The sequence below is a fragment of the Rhinolophus ferrumequinum genome, chromosome 7 (assembly GCF_004115265.2).
Source record: "Rhinolophus ferrumequinum isolate MPI-CBG mRhiFer1 chromosome 7, mRhiFer1_v1.p, whole genome shotgun sequence".
NCBI classification, from domain to species: Eukaryota; Metazoa; Chordata; class Mammalia; order Chiroptera; family Rhinolophidae; genus Rhinolophus; species Rhinolophus ferrumequinum.
Genome location: NC_046290.1, coordinates 11291506 through 11313895, shown reverse-complemented (window position 1 = coordinate 11313895; position 22390 = coordinate 11291506). Strand labels below are relative to the sequence as shown.

Sequence of the window (22390 nt, the reverse complement as noted above, 5' to 3'; positions counted from 1 at the left end):
AATCGAGTCCCGCAAGGGATGGTGGGCTCCGCTCCCTGCAACTAAGATTGAACACGGAACCTTGACCTGAGCTGCCTTCTGGATGGCTCAGTTAGCTGGAGCGCGGGCTCTCAACCACAAGGTTGCCAGTTCGATTCCTCGAGTCCCGCGAGGGATGGTGGGCAGCGCCCCCTGCAACTTAATATTGAACATGGCACCTTGAGCTGAGCTGCCGCTGAGCTCCCAGATGGCTCAGTTGGTTGGAGCGGGTCCTCTCAACCACAGGGTTGCCAGTTCGATTCCTCAAGTTCCGCAAGGGATGGTGGACTGCGCCCCCTGCAACTAGCAATGACAGCTGGACCTGGAGCTGAGCTGTGCCCTCCACAACTAAGACTGAAAGGACAACAACTTGAAGCTGACTAGCACCCTCCACAACTAAGATTGGAAGGACAACAACTTGACTTGGAAAAAAGTCCTGGAAGTACACACTGTTTCCCAATAAAGTCCTGTTCCTCTTCCCCAATAAAAAACAACAAAACAAAACAAGAAAGTACTGCTTGCATTATTAAAAAAAAAAAAAAAATAGAATCCCCAATGAGAAAGTCCTGCAAATATTCCAGAATGTTGTTTGTTTGTGTACAGGCCCACGTGAGGGTGTGTGGATCTGAAGACTACCTATTTTTCATGTTACATAGGTTCTTGCTTTTTACATTTTAGTGTTTTGTGTTGAGGGCGAATATAATAAAAGTGTAAAATGAATAAATATGGAGGAGACGCTATAATTGAGTGACGTTGTTAGTTAGTACTACACAAGTTTGTACAGAAAGCTGGTCAAACTTTGGTCAACAAATGGAGCTGACTGGACATGGTTAATCCTAAACCAAATCAGTGGTGGTAGATAGAACGCTGAGTAGAGTTGAGAAATAAATGCAAATTCAGTAATCAGTGTCACAATATCAGAGTTGTCTCTTGTGCGTGCTACAGCATGCATGCCGCCTCGTCACGAGCGTTGGAATCTTAACAGGCTGTCAGGCAAAGAGACTAATTTGATTTTAAATTTGAGAGAGGATTTGTTTTGCCCAAAGTTCACATGAATGCTGTATATCCCAATTGTGCGAGGACAGTGTCCAAAGATGTTTTTTCCCAACATTACTGTGCCAATGTGTTCCAATCGTTGAACAAGTGTTTGGACATATGGTGAATTTATGATAACACTTAAATGGAGGAACGTTATTATGAAGCTTTAAAATATATGATCCCGTGTGAAACATTATGTAGTGGCACCGAATTACTTTCTAGAAGCTTGGTTAGCCAGTTTCTTTACTGATTTATATCAGTCGGCGCGATAGGCAGAGACGTGAATGGTAAATTTATAATTTCTGTGGTTCCCAAAGGATGGTGAGCACTTGAACTAATGTCTTTCAGGAATACCAAATAGCAATTGTCAAAATAATCGGTTCCCTTAAACAGAGGTAGGTGGCACCAAGAAAATGGAAAAAGTTCTCTGCCGTGTGTTTTTTATTGGCCAATTCAGGATCTTGCTGCTGAAATTGTACCGAGTTTGTATTGTAAGTCCAGGAAAGTTCTAGAAACTCTTCATTGCTGATAAGTAAACAATTGAATTTATTCCCACCCCATCAGGTATTCACATACAAGCAGAGCACAATTACACACCAGAAGGTGACCGCCATGCACCCCATGAATGAGGAGGACGTGGATGACATGGCCATGCTGACAGAACTGCATGGCGGCTCCATCATGCACAACTTACACCAGCGATACAGGAGAAATCAAATATACGTAAGTGCCACGCTGATGCCCTTCCGGATTCCCTCGTTTGAATTTTTTTTTTTTTTTTTTTGGGTTTTCAAATGATTGTCTTCAAAGAGTATTTCCTGCCTTTTGAGACTCTCTGGTTAATCTAAGTAAAACTATGTTTTCAGGTGTTTTGCCAAATTAGAGATTTGGCTCGATAAATCACGTTCTTCGTGTTTATCGCCTTGATTTTATTAGAGGAATTACTTAAAGTGAAGGGTAATTTGGCCTCTTTCTTGTTGTGAATGCGTTCTGTTTGTAAGTGTTCTGTTGTAATTAATACAGAAGCCGTGAGCAGTGATTTGACTTCCTCAATTAAGGGCTGGGGGAGTGTAGATTTGCAAACCAATGTTTCTGAGCTTAAGCTTTTTTCTCATTTTCTTGTTTTTTCCTCCTTTTATGGATTTTTTCCCTTTATTTCTGGTCCTGGAGCCCACCCAGGGGGCTATTTGGATTCAAGGGAACCCGTCCGTCTTCCTTGTTTGTGGGCTCTGTTTTGCATGGGGACATGGCATAACAAGCAGACGTTTTTCTCTCAACATTTATGAAACGTGACTGTTTCTATATTATAAAGTAATGTTTAAAGTCCACTCCTAAAATAACCAACCACTTTTTGACGTTCAAGTACTTATATTACATGATCTGTCAAGATGGATTGGCCTGCAGATTTAGTTCTTTTCGTCTGCCTGTTTGCAAGTCTTCACAGTAAACTGGGGCGACTGCTTATACGTGTTTATTTTTCATGTCAAGTTCAAATTCGTAGTTTTCAAAAAAACAACAACGTTTACTATTGCAAAACCCTTCATCTTTGAATAATTGTTCTTTCGGAGTTACACGTTGCCAGTACATTGGTGATTATCAGCCTTCATACAGCTCGAGGTGCTAACTGAAACTCAAGACCTGCCTAGTGTTAAGGTTCCTCCAATTTATCTACCTTAGAACGAAAGAAGAGTTGGGAAAGAGGAGGAATGAGAGCTTTGTGGGTTTAATGCTTAATTCTATTCATTTTTGTTAAGTATGTATATTTGCCTTCGTTTTACATTGTGAAAGTGTTATTTTTGGTCAAACAGATCGACCTAATGTTTGCCAAATGTTTCCAAACAGCCCTGTCTAGAGAAATTCAATCGTGTCGTAGTCCTCTGACTGGCTGAGTGTGCTTACATTAAGTCTTTAGATGTAAAATGTTTCCCATATGTTCTGTAGAAAAGGTAACGTTCATACATGTTTATGTACAAGGGGCTGTGTATTCTGTGCCATCCATGCGCTGGCAGAACGTGCATTTATTCCTCTCTTCCCATATCAGAAATCCTCTTGTAGGTGGCAGTGAGCTCCCTGCGTCTCATGGAATGCTCCACACCTGTGTTTTTACTATTAAGTATTTGACACTGTCTTGTAACTGTTTACATAGCACTGTCCTTCCTGGGTTTGTCGAGGACTTATTTTGTGTTTCTTGAGCCAAGGACACAGCCAGGTGCCTGGTAGTTGTGCAATAAATGTTTGTAAAATAAATGCCATGCATATTAGAAATAACCTGTTCTAGTGGAGAATAAAATGTGAGGCTAGATTTAAAAGTTTTGTCTTGGTGTTTGTCTCTTGTAGGTGTGTATTTCAGCACTCATATCCTTACACGCAAGTTCTTTTACATTTAATAGACAAGAAAATGCAAGTCAATTTGGAGGAAAACAAACAAACTATGGATTTAAAAGGCAGAGCCTTTTAAAAGATTTTTTCCCCCCCATTTCACGATGATGACATAAATCTGACAGCTAAATTGCCCAAGAAACCCTGTGAGTACAATCTTGTCCTTTTTTTTCTGAAATGAAGATCTCTTTCCTCCTCTTTGGGGAGAAAACCATAGGATTTTTGTACATCCAACTTGCAGTTTAATTCAGTGAATTTTGCCCTTATGTACCTTCCTTCAGAGACTTGCATAATTGTATTATTATCCATAATGCAGCCACCATGATTTTCTTCTTTTTTTTTTAAATTCTACTTTATTGGGGAAGGGGAACAGGACTTTATTGGGGAACAGTGTGTACTTCCAGGACTTTTTTCCAAGTCAAGTTGTTGTCCTTTCAATCTTAGCTGTGGAGGGCGCAGCTCAGCTCTAGGTCCAGTTGCCGCTGCTAGTTGCAGGGGGCCCAGCGCACCATCCATTGCGGGAGTCGAACCGGCAACCTTGTGGTTGAGAGCCTGTGCTCCAACCAACTGAGCCATCCAGGAGCTCAGCGGCAGCTCTGCTCAAGGTGCTGTGCCCAATCCTAGTTGCAGGGGGCGCTGTCCACCATGCCCTGGAGGAGCTGAACCGGCAATCTTGTGGTTGAGAGCCCACTGGCCCATGTGGGAATCGAACCGGCAGCCTTCGGAGTTAGGAGCACGGAGCTCCGACCTCCTGGGCCACTGGGCCGGCCCCACCATGATTTTCTTATTGCTGAAGCTGTTTGCAGTGGGTGCCAGTACCTGTCAGACTGTCCCCATCAAGATAAGGCCACCGCCTGTCAGAAAAACACAGCTTTGCCGCCTCTTATCCTGGCGCGGAGTGATGCCTGTATATTTTTAAAAAACAAACAGTGGTACAGGTGCTACGTTGGTTCCGCCTTTCTGCAGGCTCTAAGGGAGGTCCATTTCCCTCTCTTTCCTGGTGCTGGCATAGTTCAGTCATTTGCAGTTGTAGGACTGAGGTCCTCGTTTTCTCGCTGACTGTCAGCTGAGGCCTGTTCCAGCTTCTAGACGCCCCCTTCCTTCACCTTCAAAGCTAGCGATGGTGAAGAGATTCCCTCCGTGTTTCAAACCTCTCCTCCCTCATCTCTCTTTCTGACTGCAGCCAGGAAGGGTTCCAAGCTTTTAAGGGTTCATGTGATTAGACTGGGCCCACTATCTCAGAGTTTAATCACATCTTCAGAGTCCTTTGGCTGTGCAAAGGACTGTCACGTCGTCACATGTTCTGGAAGTAAGGCGTGGACATCTGGGGAGTGCAGGGTGCGTTTTTCTGCCTGCTGTGGCTGCCCTCCTTTGAGTCATGTTATTGAGAAGGAACTGTGGGTCTGTCCCCACTCTGGGTCTTGCATTTGTTGGCTTTCTGGTCCAAGTTGGCAGGGTACACAGGTCCCTGGTGAGCAGACCCATCTCCAGGTGGAGAGGTCCGTTATTTTGTGCTAAAAAGGACTGTTAACTATATTCTGTTTGGGGAATCCCCTTATTACCTGAGGACTTGACCAGACCCCAGTAAAATATTTTTTTCCAGCCTCTGAACTCCTACATTAAAATTGGGGTACAGAGCGATGAAGGGATAAAGCACTCAACAGACTAAACTTTAGTCTGTGTTCTAAAGCAGAAGAGCATTCCAGATGAGCAAGGAGGGTTCTTTGTGCCCCTATCAGACAGCCTTCCTGATAGCAGGCTTCCTTACAACACCTCTATGAAGAATTCTTGGCTGTTTACCACCACAGCCTGGGCTGGAAGATTCCATTAACGAGCCTTCAAGACACACAGAAAAATTCCAGCTTGTGAACATTTCAGGGAAATTACACAGTAGCACAAGCAGTGTTTTGATACACAGAATTGTGATTCATTTACGTCAAGACTACCTAATGAGAATTTTTTTCTTAAGACATAGATGCAATTAAAAGTGTTCATTACTCACCAGACTTGAACTACTCAACTTTTAGATATTAGGGTCTAGGAGGACTTAATAAAAATCTCTAATTCCTATCATTAAGACATTTCTGTTTTCATAAAACAATAAATGAAAACTAAACTCTGAGCACATGCTCTCAGGATGTATTCAGTAGCCATTTAACTCTTTAGGAGAGAACATTGACAGAGAGCCAACACTCTAATTCCCATTTATCAACCAGGAAACTGAATGGTTTGTCCAAGATCCCTACAAATGTATACACTGGTTTAAAGATATGTAAGAATAAATCATTTTTGCTTTTCTCCTCCAAGGTAGAATAATCTCGAAGATGTGTTGATTGATTCACATGGAGCAATTACTTTGGGCTCCCTACTGCCTGAAGTTCTAGGAGAAACGACAGTCAAGCAGAGAGGACTCCTATGTCCAAGGCATTTCCCTGTGGGGTTGAGAAGTAATCAGTTGTCAATCAGTCATAACAGAAGACAGGTCGTACAAATCAGACTAGAAGGTGAAGGCTAGAGGAATGATAAGAGATTGGTTAACAACCTTGCCAAGTGTGTTGAGAGACTTCAATTAAAAAAAAAAAAAAGTCATGTCCGAGCATCGCAGCTACCTCTGTAAGAGATTTGCAATTCAGGAGTCAAGAGAAACCATCACTTCAGGGCAAAAAAGAACTAGATACGTAGGGAAATATAATTCCTATGACACAACATTAACAGCAAAATGATCTGTCAACTTGAGCACTGCATACTTACCCCAAAGAAACTCTGGAATTAACATCTTCCAAAGTAGCTTTTATCAAAATAAAGTGTTTTGTTTGTATAAGACGCCCTCTTTCGTCATATGTCACATGCAATTTCAGAGTCATTTCCGGACACCCTCAACTTGTGTCCCTTTTCTCCACTCACCTCTTCTTGGACTCTGTAGTAATCATTTAATCTTTGTGTTAGTTTTTTAATTTATGATTTTTGAAAGGTCAGATGTCATAACCCCCATTCCTGACAGGGCTATTTTAAAATGACAAGTGACAGCTCTGGAAACTTTGTTAACCTTTGTGTCTGTCTCCCCATCTTACTCAGCTGATACCACCGAGTCTTTCTTGAGGAAGCTCCTGCCTGGCACTTGGCACCCTGTCCCTCTGGGCGTAGAGGCTGTACAGACTGTTAGCGTCAGAAGGTCTGTGTCACTCCAGCTTTGCCGCTGGTCCTGCTGGGCTCTGCCACCTGATCGGAGGCAGCTCTGCTCCTTCCGTAATCGCCTCGTGGGGGCCCCTGCCTGATGCCCTAAGGCTGAATTCTCTTCCTGGAACTCCAGGTTCTTCATGCCTAAGGCTCCACTTTGCCAGCTTTTCCCATCTTCTGATGACTGCCAGGTAGGAGCCCAGCCCAAACTTCCACCTGGAACCTCCTGCCACCGGAGGCTTGCCCCTGATTGTCTCACCCCTTGGAGACGGTCTGATAAGGGTGCTCTGTCTCTTCCCCACCACTGGTGAGACCTGGTAAGGACAACTACCCACATCTGTAAGCTCGTAAAGACTCACAGAGTGGCGAGGCAAGGTATGTGTCTGGTACAAAGAGACCGTAGGTGGGTGAGAAAGCCAGAGCTGGCCGTGAAAAGCCCTATGGAGCAGCTGGCAGTAATGACACTACAAAAGAGGGATAAGAGTTGGTTAAAAGGCAAGGCTAGTGAGACCACACATGAAGATGGAGGAATGAGAGTGACTCTGGTGTGTGGCCTCACTGAATTGGGGTGAGGTCCCTTTACTGACGGGCTCTGGTGTCTGTGGCGTCTGTGGCGGAGCTCTGAGCAGTGAGATGTAAAGGCAGGCTGGGGTCAGGACACCCTTACAGCAATGGTTCTCACCCAGGTGATGCTGGCCCCAGGGGCTATTTGGCAATAGCCAGAGGCATTTTTGGTTGTCATCGCCAGGGCAGAGAATGCTAATGGTGTCTGGTCGATGGAGACCAGGAATGCTGCTAATTGTTCCACAATACAAGGGACAGCCCGGCAACAGAGAACCACCTGGCCCAAGGTGTCAGAAGTAGACGTGCTGAGGTTGAGAAACCCTGCTTTATAGCTAGTCAGTGACATTTGGGCTCGGCGGCATGCAGACTACCCGTCTTTGTTAAAGGTTTTTTTTTTTTTTTTTTTTTAAAGATTTTTATTGGGGAAGGGGAACAGGACTTGATTGGGGAACAGTGTGTACTTCCAGGACTTTTTTCCAGGTCAAGTTGTTGTCCTTTCAGTCTTAGTTGTGGAGGGCGCAGCTCAGCTCCAGTTACTGTTGTTAGTTGCAGGGGGCGCAGCCCACCATCCCTTGCGGTAGTCGAACTGGCAACCTTGTGGTTGAGAGGACGCGCTCCAACCAACTGAGCCATCCAGGAGCTCAGTGGCAGCTCAGTTCAAGGTGCCGCGTTCGATCTTAGTTGCAGGGGGCGCTGCCCACCATCCCTTGCGGGACTCGAGGAGTTGAGCCGGCAACCTTGTGGTTGAGAGCCCACTGGCCCATGTGGGAATCGAACCGGCAGCCTTTGGAGTTAGGAGCATGGAGCTCCAACCACCTGAGCCACCGGGCCGGCCCTAAAGGTTTTTGAAGAGAGAATTTCCCTGAGAAAAATTTTGGAAGCGTTAATAGGGAAGTGATGTGAGGTCAGACGAGAGAGAGCAGAGTCTGTAATTCAAGGGTGCAGTAATTCAAGGGTGAAAAGACGAGGGGTTTAGAGCAGGGTACAGATGGTAGAGAGCGAGGAAAGAATGGATGGAGCAGTGGGGGAATAGGGGAAGGAGGACAGCTTTAATGACTCCCAGGCTTTTCCAGCCCAGATGGCCCCGAGAACATGGCGCTGACAGCCTTGGCAGCACCTCCAGGAGAGGAGAGTGGGAAAGACGCGTTGGGTTTTTGATGCCTGACATACTGTATTCTCTGGAGCCCGGATCATTTCAAATCGTTAGGTACGCAGGATCTAAACATGGTGTTGACAAGAGCAGATGAGGTTTCTGTTGCATGGAAGGAAAGCCCCGTGTCCAGAGTGGAGGCATTGGCAGGCAAGGCCTGTCGTGTGGCAGTTCTGTTTTCTGCCGCATGGAAGAGAAGCACATTCTCTCCGTGATAGGGCTGGTCGCGCTCTGGTTCGATGGCATGGAGGAGCCTTCTCTCCCAGCCTGGAAGGGAGGCTCAAAACCACATCAGGAAGAGAGCTGCAGGGAATGTCAGAGCTGGCCTGCAATTATGGTGTTGGAGATGGCTCCAGAGGAAGCCGTGCTCTGTTCCACCCAGCCCTTTGGTTAGTTTGTCGGGCTTGTTGAACAAACAGTGCAGGGATCAGAAGCAAACGAGCCCATTTTAAGAAGCGGGGGCCGTGTCTAAAGATAAATGCTCACGTCAGCACAAGAGATGCTTCACAGCTCTGGTATTTATAGGTGTTTCAAAAATACCCTCCTTTGGTGAGGTGGCATTCCAGGCCGAATCTGTAAATGTGTTTGATGTTATTCCTGAATTAACTTCGAAGCCAAGCATGTTGTTAGCATTTTTAAAATGCAGCCGCCAGTGAAAGACCTGTTGCTTGCAGGAGGCGACTTCTGTCATGGTTGCCTGTGGTATTGGAGCGGACGTACCGTGCCATGGAGTTGACTGTTGAGGACGTGCAAATCCAAATCTGCATTTCATTTCCTTGAGCTGGGTTTTCTCAAAGTAGACTTTTTTTTTGGTTTGTTTCCGTTCCTTGCCAAAGCTGGTGTCAAGTAACAGTGTGCCTCTCACGGATTCGGGGATGGCCTGAAGTTCGAAGGTTAGCAATCTTGGCTTGTGTCTCAACCCTGGGAACAGCTGAATTCAGTGTGGTTTGTCAAGGTTTTTTTTGTGTGTTTTTTTTTTCACATGAAATGAAGAACTGGTGTTGCCAAAAGATGATTGTAACCATCTGTCTGACTATAGATGTGTTTTTAAACTTTACCAACCATTTATGCTCCTGAGCACCCACTTCCACATCAGCACATGCCGAGGGCAGTTTTGTTTCTGTGATTTTTTTTTCTTTTCTTTCTTGCCTCCCTTTTGGGTCAGATCCCTTTTGACAAGGAGGGAATTTTAGTCAGAAATTCACTCATTCAACAGAAATGTCACTTCTGAATTTCAGAGCTTGACTTCAATAACAAGTTGCGGTATCTGTTGTGATCTAGTTTCTAGCCAACTTCCATGCTTCACGGGTTTTCTGAATTGTTGCAAATGTTTTTAATTGTGGTGGCAAAGGATTTTGTGACCGTGTTTCCCCAAAAATAAGACCTAGCCAGACAATCAGGTCTAATGCATCTTTTGGACCAAAAATTAATATAAGACCCAGTCTTATTTTACTATAAAACCAGGCATAATGTAATGTAATGTAATAATATAATATAATACCGGGTCTTATATTACTTTTTGCTCCAAAAGACGCATTAGAGCTGATTGTCCGGCTAGGTCTTAGTTCGGGGAAACACGGTATGTAGAAAGTAGTGGCCTAAAGCCTAGGATTCAGTTACAATGTGAATTTATTTAGTGGGTTAGTGGTCACGTCATGGGACCCCAGCATATCTACATCGATTCAGCCCTGCCCCTGTGTCAGGGTGGGTGCTAAGGCCCCAAGGATGCAAAATCAGCCTTGTTCACAGTAATTATTTCTTGAAAGATTGGAGAGATGAAGGGCCCTGCCCACCAGGACCTCCCAGTTTACTGGCAAAGGCAGACCCAATACAGCATTGACCGTAGCTCAGGGTGACAAGTGAATGTGATAAAAGTACTTATGAGGAACACAGAATGAGCCTCAGAAGGAGAAGATGACGAGAGGGTCAGAAGAATGACTCCCAGCCGAGGCATGAGTAGTGCCGAGTTTTAAAGCGTTCCTTGGGGAATTTCGTCAAGAGGAGGGTGGCTCCTTCCTGGCAGAAGACATGACGTCCTGTGACGGGATGCGTTTGTCCAACTGCAGGACATTGGAGATGCTGCAATGAAGGTTGCATGCAGCTGGCTGGCAAGGTGGTCAGGAGCAGGTGAGGAAGGGCTCTGCGTGCGAGTTAATGACCTTGAATATACTTGTAAAGGCTACAGGGAACAACTTTAAGCATGAGTTCTGGGAAAACGCACTCTGGCTGCAGGGGGATGAATCAGTGCAGGAGGCATCCAGTCGAGGAGGAGAGGTGACTGGCAAGCCATATAGGAAATGATGGCGTCCTGAACCAATCCTGGGAGTGTTTGGACTCCGAAGATACTGGAAGGTAGAATCTAAGTGTTTGATTGAGTTTGGGGGCAACTAGGCTGAATTGCCACGGGATGATTCCGATATTTCTGGATCAACCATTTGGGTAGACGGTGGTGCCATTTGTCATGATGGGATTGTGAGAAGAAACGTGTTTTGGAGCGCTCACCCTTGTCCACCTGGCGTTCAAGCTAAGGGGCATCCAAGTGAAGACACCCAGTGTACAGATCTGTGATTTAAAACTGGAGCTGCGTTCACGGTAAAGATTCCGGAAGTGATTCCTTGCCATATTTGGCCAAGATGATGGTAAGAGAAGGAAAGAGGACAGTGGTGGGTGGGAAATAAACCTGGCTAATGGTTCCACTTCTTAACAAGTTCTTCCCTTTAGGAAAGTATGCCGTGGAACCAACTTGATCAGTTTCCCTAGTGCGTTTCACATTACTTGGTCGACATCCAGCTTTTCAGGACCACATGATGCAAAGCAGTTGTGGCTTTATTTTCATTAACAAAAACACTAATCCCCTCCGATGTATGTAGCCCTTTCACCTACCGTGCTGCCCCGAAAATAAGACCAGGTCTTGTATTACGTTTTGCTCCAAAAGACGCATCAGGGCTTCTGTTCAGGGGATGTCCTCCTGAAAAATCATGCTAGGGCTTATTTTCCAGTCAGGTCTTATTTTCGGGGAAACAGTAGCAGTTGTGTGGCATAACAGAGGGTGTGTTGTTGTTAATGATGAGAATCTTGGGCCCAGACGGGCTAAGCAGTGTCCCAGGGAAGGGAGCTCCAGGCTGAGGATTTCCAGGTTTGTGACTTGGCTGACCCTTGCTGTCCAGATCATTTGTTCCTGTGTCGGAATAGCGACCTCCCAACAGTAGCACAGATCCCTCCATGTCTACAAGCAACTCAGCATCTGAGGCCACTGGGGCACTCTGTTTTCTTAGTTACGCTTGATTTTTCTTTTTTTCTTTTTCTTTTCTTTTTTCTTTTTCTTTTTTTTTAATGGAGAGTTAAGAGACTAGGTATTAGAAAACCTTGAATTGATAGATTTTGGGTTGAAGAAATACAGTGAGTTTCTTCCAACGTTTTTAAGCAGGAGGTGCAGCAGCTGTTCCAGATTATTAACATGGGCAAGGGAATGTATTATTTGGTGAGTTATGAGGAACTTTTCTGACTAGAGAAAAAAATTTTTTTATGTGCTTCAAAATAGAATGTACTTGCTATTTCTGAAAAGCCGTTACAACCACCAGGCTATTTATTCTTGTGGAATTTGGAATCCCATATGAGGAAACCAGTAAGTACCTGGTCCCACCTCATGTTTGAGAGTGGCGTGTGTCCAGAATCTTAACTGCATGGCGTTATCATGACCGTTTTTAGAGCGGTAATAATACCTTTTTATAGAGTGATAAATGGTCCAGGCATGCAACAAATGTCTCATAGCTCTTAGGATTTCTTACTGTATTTTATCTTGGCTTCGCTTGGTGCTTAATTTACAAGTGGGGCCTTCTCCTGCCCCCTCCATTCCCCAGTCACCATTTTTTAATTTACGTTACCTGTTGAACTTGCCTTATTATTCAATGCATCTGTTATTCGTTTAGTGACAAAATCATTCATGCAAACTGGTGTGTTGAAGGTAGTGGGGGAGGAAAAAAGATGTCTTTGGCCGTAATTATTTTTTTGCTGGACCGCTAAGATTTCACACTGTGTCTTTCTTTGAATAAACCATTAGGAACTATTGTTGCCATGTTATTTTACATTTCTGTTTTTGGGAGGTCCAAAGTGCTATTTGGTGTGTGCGTGGCCACAAGCAATAAAAACTCTATGACTACATGAAGACCCTTCAGAGTGCTGAAGGCCCCCCTTTTCTGTAACAGTTTTGAGAATAATTCATTAGGACTTGGGGTGTCCTATCACCTTTTTGCGAGCCAAAGTCTCTTCTCAGATATCCCTGTGGTTGATCCGATAGTTCGTGGGAGCTGTTGAGTTTTGAGCTGGAGAGTTAGTTCCATCTTCTGAAGGTCATCTGTCAAGTGTGGAGCTTGGGATGAGCGTGCAGGACTATGGGATGTCAATGAGGAAATGGAAATCTTTAGCAAGTGAGGCCAGGGCAGCCGAGATGGAGGGGAAGAGGATAGATTCTAGGTTTGTGGAAAGCAGAGCTTACAGGACATGGAGACACTGGCCACTGATGACAAGCCTGGACGGAGTCTGGCATGATTCCCGTTTTGTACATGGTGAGTGGTGAAGGGGTCGCCGCAGACCTGCAGCGTGACGCATCGACGTTACAACCCACGCTTACCAGCCTTCACCCTTTGCTCATCTGTCAGAGGACGCAGAACCGTCCCCACATCTCAAGGTCTTATTGGAGCCAATGAAGGCATGTGACAGTGTGACAGTGTGACTCCGAAGGTAGTATTGTCCTCTGTGCCCCATAATTCTGAAATACCAGGTAAAGTTGTTGTGGAAACATGTAGTCTTAATTGTCATTTCAGATCGGTGACAAGCCTTTTAAAGAAATGACTTAGGTCATTAGTGAGAAGGTGAAATTGTAAAACTTGTGCCTTCATGTTTTAAGAGCCTAATGTACCCGGGTGCTAAAGGGGCGTGTCTCACGATATAGAGACACTTCACTCTACTTGAGGCAAGGTTTCCGATCATCTTAAAAAGTAACAATAACAAATTGGGTTGTCTCTCTATACCAGCCAGACACACGTTTTACACATTGTTTCCTTTCTTCTTCTTTTTTTAAATAAGGGATTTCAGATTACTGTGTTTTGGCCCAAATTCAGTCTGGTTGTTTGCTATCCCTGTTGGTTCATGGGAGTCCATTTACTGAATTTACTGTCAGCCACAACGTACGTACTTATTATTTGAACTCTAATGAAGTTATTTCATCCCTGAAAATCTAAGTGCCTTCTCTCCTTTCCTAAATGGTCTATAATTTGTCACCAGAGCATTTTTGTTTCTCACTTTGGGTTAAAATATGAAGGTGTGTGTTCTAAACATTTGATGGAAGTGAAGGAACATGATGCTCGCTCCTTGTTCCTTCGGGTTGTGTGCACGTGTGTATCTGGCTTCTTTAAGTTGGTGTGATATTTTCAAGGTTCCTCTACGTTGTAGCATGTATCAGTACTTCACTTTGTTGTTGTTTTGCGGAGGAATATTCCATTGTATCCATATGCCCATCTCGTTTACCCCTCTATCTGATGATGGACATTTGGGCTCTTCCCACCGTGAGACTCTCATGAATAATAACGCTGCGATGTCTTTGTTGGAGTACCTGTTTTTAATTCTTTGGGCATATACCTAAGAGTGGAATCGTTGGGTCATACGGTAATATGTCTTTTATGTTTTTAACCTTTTTTGGTTCAGTATATTTCCAGTACTCATTACAGACCCCCTTCCATTTGAAAACAGTTACATGGAACATACGATACTTTGCCTGATGTGCCTGGCAGTCACTGTGAATATAAATGATGACAAATTGCTGTAATAGGGTGCAGATGCTCTCAGGATGTTTGGACTCTCTGTCTCGTGGTCCTGCTTTTCTTTTCCTCTGCTGCATTGCCAAGCCTTGCCAGTGAATGAGAGAAGAGGAGGCCCTGGAATGAGGTTGTCTGGGTTCACATCTCAACTGTACCACTTCCTGGCTTTGTGACCATACACCGAGTTGTCTCTCTGTGCCTCAGTTTTTCATCTGAAAAGCAGGGCTAGGAATACTTGGAACCTCCCAGGGTTATTGTGAGTGTTGAAGGGGCCAGGCCCTCTGTATTAGGCTGCTCGCGCGGCCATAGCAGAATATCACTGACTGGGTGGCTTAAAGGACAAGAATTAAGTTTTTCACAGTTCTGAAGGCTAGAAGTCCAAGATCAAGATACTCGGTAGGGTTGCTTCCTCCTGAGGCATCTCTCTTTGGCTTGCAGGTGGCCACTTGCTTGCCGTGTCCTCACATGGTCTTATCTGTGCGCACACATCCGTGGTGTCTCTCTGTGTGTCCACATTTCTTCTTACGAGAACACTGGTCAGATTGGATCAGGACCCATCCTAATGGTTAACTTCAATATCTTTGAAGGCCCTACCTCCAATCCAGAATAATCCTAATCTAAGGGACTGGGGATTTAGGGCTTCAACATGGGAATTGGGGGGGGGGTCACGGTTTAGCCCCCATGGTTTAGCACATTTCCTGAAGCCCCTTGCACAGCACATGCACCTAAAACCTGGCCAGTGGGTGGTGGTGGTTACAGGACTCTACTTCTGCCCCTCTGATTGGCTTCGTCAGCTGCGTCTGAGCCTGGGAACCAGATAACCAAACTTGGTTAGCATTTCTCACAGAAGTACGAGTGAATACTTATGTCCGTATGGAGGGGACATAGGGCATTCCACGTTCATAACTCAGTAGCCTCTGTTTCGCTGCTCTGAGGATTTTGCTTAATTTCTGGCCTGGCTTTTGTTCCAGAAGGGTAAACGTGTCAGTCAACCAAATTCCAGATAAGCGATGGGACACTTCAGGAGGCATTTGAGAGGACTGAATACCTAGTATTTTCAAAATGGTTAAATATGCATAACATAAACTTTACCATTTTGACTATTTTGAAATGTACAATTCAGGCATTAAATACATTCACAATGGTATGCAACTATAGCATGCCTCCAGAATGTTCTCACCGACCCAGACAGAAACCGTGTACGCGTTCAACAGTAACTCTCCTTCCTCCCTGCCCTTACCCCTCTGCTCTGCCTCTCTTGGTGTTTCTTGAATCCTGCCAGTTCATAATAAACACCTGCCAAGGACACGGTGACAGGGATTTGGGCCTGGCCTGCTTCAGCATCTTCTGTACCTTTCACTGTAAGCTGTCTTTGAAATGGCTTCCTTCCCTTGTAGGGAATGACAAGATCCTGTACCAAAAAGACACGGGAACCGTGTGTGCCGTGGGACACAAAAGCCATCTCCCCCCCTTAGCTTACACTCAGGTGGATTCTGTGTAAAGCTCAGGCTTCAGTGACATCCAGACTCTCTCTGTCCCTGTCCCAGCCTGGGTGGAGGTGCGAAGCTCTCGCCCAGGACACCCCCCCCCCCAGTGCCGTGTGTGACCCGCTGCCCCTGTGCTTGCAGACCTACATCGGCTCCATCATCGCCTCCGTGAACCCCTACAAGACCATCAGCGGCCTGTACGAGCGCACCGCCATGGAGCGCTACAGCAAGCGTCACCTGGGGGAGCTCCCCCCGCACATCTTTGCCATCGCCAATGAGTGCTACCGCTGTCTATGGAAGCGCCACGACAACCAGTGCATCCTCATCAGGTAACCGGTACCCACAAGGCTGGCGGAGGGCTGCCCTGGGGACCACTGCAGAGCCAGCATCCGAGCCCGCCTGCTGGCGGTGTCTCCACGAGCAGTGCCTTCCCAGCCAGCCAAGCTCCTGCATCTAGATTATTCTAGATGGAATCGCCCGCATTGAAGAATTTGTAATGATTTTTATTGGATGCTCCTGAAGCGTACATTTGAATTGGCTATAGAAAAGGGACTGCTAGGTATCTGCGTATGTTAAGGGAATGGTAAAAGGGAATGCTTATTTTATTTTTTTGGTGACAGAGAAGGGTCTTAACATACATATTTCAGTTCAGTCTTCTTTATTAAAATAAATGACCAGAAGCCCCACAATCAAACATGTATTACTAGGAACGGTCTGAAAAAGAAATAGAATCTAGTTTTCTTTAAAAATAGTTCTTAATTTTTATTAAGTAATTCAAATTGGCCTCATCCCCTATATTCTAGTGACGTCTTACTGGGTCTACTTATTAAATATTTATGTTGGGATCCCGGTCTCCTGACGATCAGAACACCCCTGGATGGTATCCAAGGCAGGCGTGCGCTGAATGTCACTCTCAGTGAGGTTTCCATGGAGTCGCCAGGCACTCCATTCGGGGGTCCTGCAGGCATTCTCTCACGGAGATGGCTGTCACTGAGAACCAAGAGCGTACTCGACAGAGCTGCTGGAGTGAAAGGAGATTTTGACGTCTGTTTTAGTTGACTTTCTAGTCCCAACTTGTGGCAAGATAATGATATTATTTCAAGAGGCAAGGGGTGTTTGGATTTGGGGAGGGTGGCAACTGAGTCTCCACCACCCCCTCCAGGTTTCCGATTCAATGGAAGTCAGGCCCAGGAGACAGATGGACAGCCATATGGCAGGTTTAAACCTCCAGCCAATCAGGTTTGCTGACATTGCAGCCCCCAAATTAGACCCACCTGGTCATAGGTACAGGCAAGTAACTGGTGGCCACAGTCACTGTGGGAAACGACTTCCTAGGTGAGCACCCCAGCCCTTCCCCGTGTCACCTGTCAGATAAGCCACTCCCGCTCCTGTGGGAGTGTGGAGGTGGGCAGGCATGCCAGAGGACACCCCTCATTGAAACCCCAGGGAAGGGAAATGGAGGCACCCCCAGCCAAGGATATTTGGGAGGTGCTCACACTGCCCTGTGTGGTAGCTGATTGGAGATGGGCAAGAAATGATGGCTAACCTGGTTTTGAAGTGTTGACTGTCATGGACTCGGTGCCAAGAACTTTCCAGGCACCAGCTCACGGAAACCTTCCAACAGCCCTTTGCTCTGTGTGATGTCTACAGGTGCCGTGCACAGAAACCTGCTGTCAGGGACTGTGTTCTGACCCGCTGTCTTAACCCATAACGCTCGGGGTCCTTGCTTTGTACTATGGCAAATCAGAATTACGTGAAGAAGAAAGACAGAGCAGTGCCTTTCTCATTCCTATTTCCCTGTCCCCCCCCCCTACCTCTCAGCCTACCTCTGTCTGCCTCTCTCTTTAAAGGGAGGGAAGCATCTGGGCTGGTACGTTCTCTTCTCTCTGTCACCTTAACGGTGCTAATGAGCTGGTCAGTGGAAACCACTCGAGGGACCGTCAATTTATTCAATTAAGTAAATGTGAGTGATTATAACTCACAGTTCATCAGAATGACGCTACTTGCTTAATATATAAACAGAGCCTTGAGAGTCACATTCCCGATAAAGTCACTTGCCTTATGACTAGAAGCACTATTTGTGGGTTCATTCAGATGATGTCACTAAAGTTGAAAAGTTAGAACTTAAGATCACTAGTTCAGCATGCAGAATCTAATTTAAAGAGATAAACGGAAAGAGAACTTAATCTATTTTAAGAAGATCGAATTGTTTTCTACGCTGAGGTGCCTAAATATTTGCCATTGATAATTGCTTGTGCGTATTATTATACTTTAAGTGGAAAGAATGAGAGCATGGCTAGTGTACCACTCGCTAGACAGAGCAGCTTAGGAAGAAAGTAAAAAAAATCAAATGAGGTCATGAATGTGTGTGCATGTACATGTGCGTGTGTGTAATAAAACGGAAAGGGGTTGGCATTTTCACGCCAAAGACTGTGGTCTTTAAAAGTCAGGTGGAGCGGCTGGGGAAGGGAGGGGGAGTGGATCCCAAACAGAAAGATCCCATTGTGTAATGCTGACGTGAAAAGAGTAACTGTATTTATCTAAATTAACTCAGGAAACAGAGTATTTAAGAATAGATGTCTCATTAAAATGTGTTTTGGTTTTTAATAGCTCTTTCCAGCAGTATTTTTTTTTTTTAGTGGGGGTGGGGGCTGTGGGAATTAAGAGAAAATTGATCATAAAAATAAAAATTGCAGGGTCCTGGAGCCCTATTTAGATTTCCTCAGGCAAGGTCTGCCCCCTGGTGGCTACAACGTGTTTTACTGCTTTGAAAACCTCTCATGCTGATGCATTTTAAATCAGAAAACAAGCCCGTTTGGAACCACACAGGACTTCCTAGATCAGTTTTTCTCTCATTTTATGAGCCCACATCTCTTGGCCAAGGTCCCCAGCTAGTTGGTGGCAATGCCACGTCTCCAGCCTTCTAGTCCAACCCTCTTTTGTTGGTCTCACTTTCAAGTTGTTACCTCTCTGAAGCTCTAGTTTTATTTTAACTTTCTGTGCACGTTTAAATGAATGCTTATGCTATTATAGTTTTTAAAATATAAATATGTAAGGTTAAAACTTCCTGGAATATTTTTTCTTCCATCTGACTTGGTCAGTATTTGATCTTGGTTAAGCTGGTGCATTTCGCATTGACTTCAGTTTTTCATACATTGTATTGGACAGACAGCGTTTAGTGGAGGATGGCCTTTTAGTACATACGATCTTTTAAACTATATAGGGCAGGTGAGGCCTCTGGCTAATTCACCTTTGCCCCGGACAGTGTCTGGTGGAAGACCAGTCTTCAACAGCCTGTCAATCAGAGGACGGATAGAGGGGCAACTATTGGTTTAGGACCTCTGCTTGCTTTGCACGTTTTGGTTTTCCAAAACTGGAGCTATTTCTTCCTAACTGTGTCTTCTGTACTCTGGAAGGATAATTGGGCGTTTGGTGTTTTTCTGTTTCTGGTGATATATTGGGAAATGATTGGACTGGAATAGTGAGCAGAACTCGCGTCCTGGATCAGAAAGCTACCAACCAGAATAAGGCATGGGCATGTCTTCTGCTCAGGTGATAGGGCAGGTTACCGTGCTAAGCTTTGGGGGTTAAAAACATTAAAAAGAATAAGGACCCAATCCCCGCCCTTTAGGAACTTCTGCTCTGATGGGAAGACACTGATATAAATAAGTGATTCCACTACAGCTTGCCGAATGGTAGCATAGAAATGTGTATGTGTATGGCTGCTCAGAGAAGGTGGTAGTAGACGATCAAGAAAGAACCAAGACAATATTTCATAGAGAAAGTGACATGTGATTATGAGTTCAAGAATAGGTAGGAAAGCCGCTGGCATGGGGAAGGGGGAGGACACAGGAAAACATAGATGTTTGGGAAAACAAGGATAAGTAAGAAATGGAAGGTATGCTCACAAGGCCACGGGATTTGCTGAGGCACATGAAGGAGCTGGAGAAAGACCATGGAAGGGAACTGACATTTATGGAGAAAGACTGATTGGTGTGTAATCCTCGGAGAAGCCCACGACGCATTTTCTATGGGGAAGCTGAGGCTCAGAGCTGTTGAGTGACTTGCCAAAGAGACTTGAGCTCTGAACAACAGACAGGAGTTGAACTTGAGTCTCCCTGGGTTCGCTTCAGGACGGGATCCGAATGCCTGGTACAGGGTTGCACCTTCAGGGCTTTGTCCTGCTCGCGAAGACCTTTGGGCTCAATTCTGTATGCAGTAGAGGAGTCTTCTGCAAGCAGCAGAGTGACTGATGTGTGCTTTGAGAAAATCATGTGAGTCGGGGATTTGACTCACAGTATGGAGGTCAGCAAGGGTATTCTGTAAAGGGCCAGGGAGTACATTCGTCAGGCTTTGTGGGTGAAACGGTCTCTGTAACAACCACTCAACTCAGCCCTTGGCGTGCGGACGTGCTCATGATGCGCAGACGACCCGCTGGGCTGAGTTCCAATAAAACTTTATTTACCAGAACAGGCAGCAGGGAAGATGTGGGGGCCCTAGTTTGCTGACACTTGCCCTGCACTGAGAGGCTGGCCTGGGGGTGGATAAGGGGCCCTGTTCACATTAGAGGCCCTCCTTCCTTTGTATCCTCTTCGCCACTGTCCTGGGGACGTTGCTCCATCTTTGAGTTTCCCTGTCCCTGATTCTTTGACCTCTTCCTTTCTCCTGGATCATTGGCGTTCTCGTTCAAAATTTCCAGTATGTCCCATCTTTTTCTTTAAAAAAAAAAAAAAAAAAAAAAGGCAGCTCTGGTTCCACGCCCCCCCTTACTTACCCGACGCAATCCCCACTGTCTCCACGATGCTCCATCACTCTGGATTTCTTCCTCGTCCTCTGGGCACCTCCTCCTCTTCTACCCAACCTGCCTTTCCTTCTCGGGTCTTCATGACCCCCAGACTTAAGTGCTCCCCCCCATTTCTCCTCTGAGTTCCACACGTACATCCCCGTTCCCCTCAGCTGTCACCACAGAGATGTCTCCTGGGCATTTCAGGGATGGCATGTCCTAAATTCATTCTGATTTTCTCCCAGAAATGGGCCCCTCCTCACGCTCCTCATTCTCAGCAAGTGGACTCTCCCTCTTCTGAGGTCCCAGGCCTGCCTGAGACCAACATGTCATTCTTGGATCTAGAAAGCATCTCCCCCCAAATTAAGGTAAAAGTACATGAAGTAAAGTGTAGTGATCTGACGTGTGCAGCTTGATGAGTCTTGACAGATGTGTACACCTGTGGACCCAGCTCATCGTGCTAGCAAGCTGCCCGGCCCTCTGGAGTCATTCCCCACGGTCCCTGTCACTTACCAGCCACCCTCGTGACCAGGGCCATTAGCTGTCCCTTCCTTTCTCCATCCACAGGCTGTCCTGAGGCTTCTCACCTCTCACCTCTGCTACCCTCTCTCTCATTACCCTTCTGCCCTCACATCTCATCTCCCCGCTTTCTCTCTTGCCTCCCTCTAACTTTTCTCCACGCTCCATACTCCATCCAGAGTGGTTCCTTAAAACCTTGAACCTGATCGTGCTGCCTTCCTGCTTAAAAATGGTCTTGGGACTTTCATTCTACCTACAAAAAATTCTCAAAACTTTTAATATGGCCCAAGGAACCCCTACATCAGTGCTTTGGGTTTGTTTTCTTTCCTTCATTTTCACTATGATCTTTGTAAAGCTTTTTTTAACAGTATAAGCTCATTTCAGTTCATCTGGCTGAACATGTTTTCTCCGAAGCCCTTGTTTGTGTTTGCAATCGTGTTGGCGCCAAGGGTTAGGACTGTAACTGCCCCGGGCTAATGAGAAAAATGTAGGACTGTATCTGTAAGTGATGTGTTTGCTCTGAGTGACGGTGAAATAACATCGTAATTGCTGCACGAGTTACTCTTTTACAGGGACTGGAGTAAGGCAGGAGGTGGAATAAATGAGTCACCACACTGCCCATGGTAGAATAGGAGAGCCAGGCTCCAGGGAGAAGCAGGAAGGCTGTCGCGGTGCAAAGAGCTCTTCAGTTTGAGTAAAACGACATCAGTCAGAGAGCTTCGTGAGTCTTGGTAACTTGGCTTTTATTGGTGGTGTGTTTTCTTTGTCTTTAACTCTTAAATTTATTTTGGCTTTATAGTTCTATAATTATGATAGAAGAAGTATATACCTAGTGTTATTTATATGTATAAATATATAAAAAATGTTATTATATATGCTACATATTATGTAGCATATATTATTTAATCCACCCAGCAGTTAATTCTGACACCATCTACCTGGAGATCACATCAAATCCCACAGGTTAAGGGCTCAGCCCTACAAACCTCCCCCTGCCCACCACCAACCCCCAGTTCAGATGCCAATCGCAAGCATATCCAAGTTGTCACCTGTGCTTGTAATCGACCAGCCATAGGTTGGCGGTTCCAGGCGCCCTCTCCTTGGGTTTCATTAATTTGCCAGAGCAGCTCACAGAACTCAGGGAAACACTTCGCTTTCCAGATTGCCGGAGAGAAGAGTTGGTAGGAGGAGGTGTGGGAAGGGGCTCGGAGCTTCCACGCCCTCGCCAGGCGGCCACTCTCCCAGCACCGCCACGTGTTCACCAACCCGGAAGCTCTCCCTCCGAACCCCCTCCCTTTGGGATTTTATGGAGACTTTATTACATAGGCACCACGGATTAAATTCTTGGCCGTCGGAGACTGAACGCAATCTCTAACCCTTCTACCCTCCCAGAGGGAGTGGGAGAAACTGAAAGTTCCAACCCACTAGTCAGCGGTTGGTGCCTCTTGCAACCAGCCCC

General features: G+C 45.6%; 1 protein-coding gene across 1 annotated transcript in view; it reads left to right on the top strand.

The window, feature by feature from the left end:
- The window catches only part of MYO10 (myosin X), a 202874-nt gene that overhangs the window by 88248 nt on the left and 92236 nt on the right, over positions 1 to 22390 (top strand). Inside the window, exons 3-4 of the mRNA XM_033110207.1 lie at positions 1621 to 1779; positions 15771 to 15958. Of these exons, the coding sequence (XP_032966098.1) occupies positions 1621 to 1779; positions 15771 to 15958 (347 nt within the window). The remainder of the gene's footprint in view (positions 1 to 1620; positions 1780 to 15770; positions 15959 to 22390) is intronic.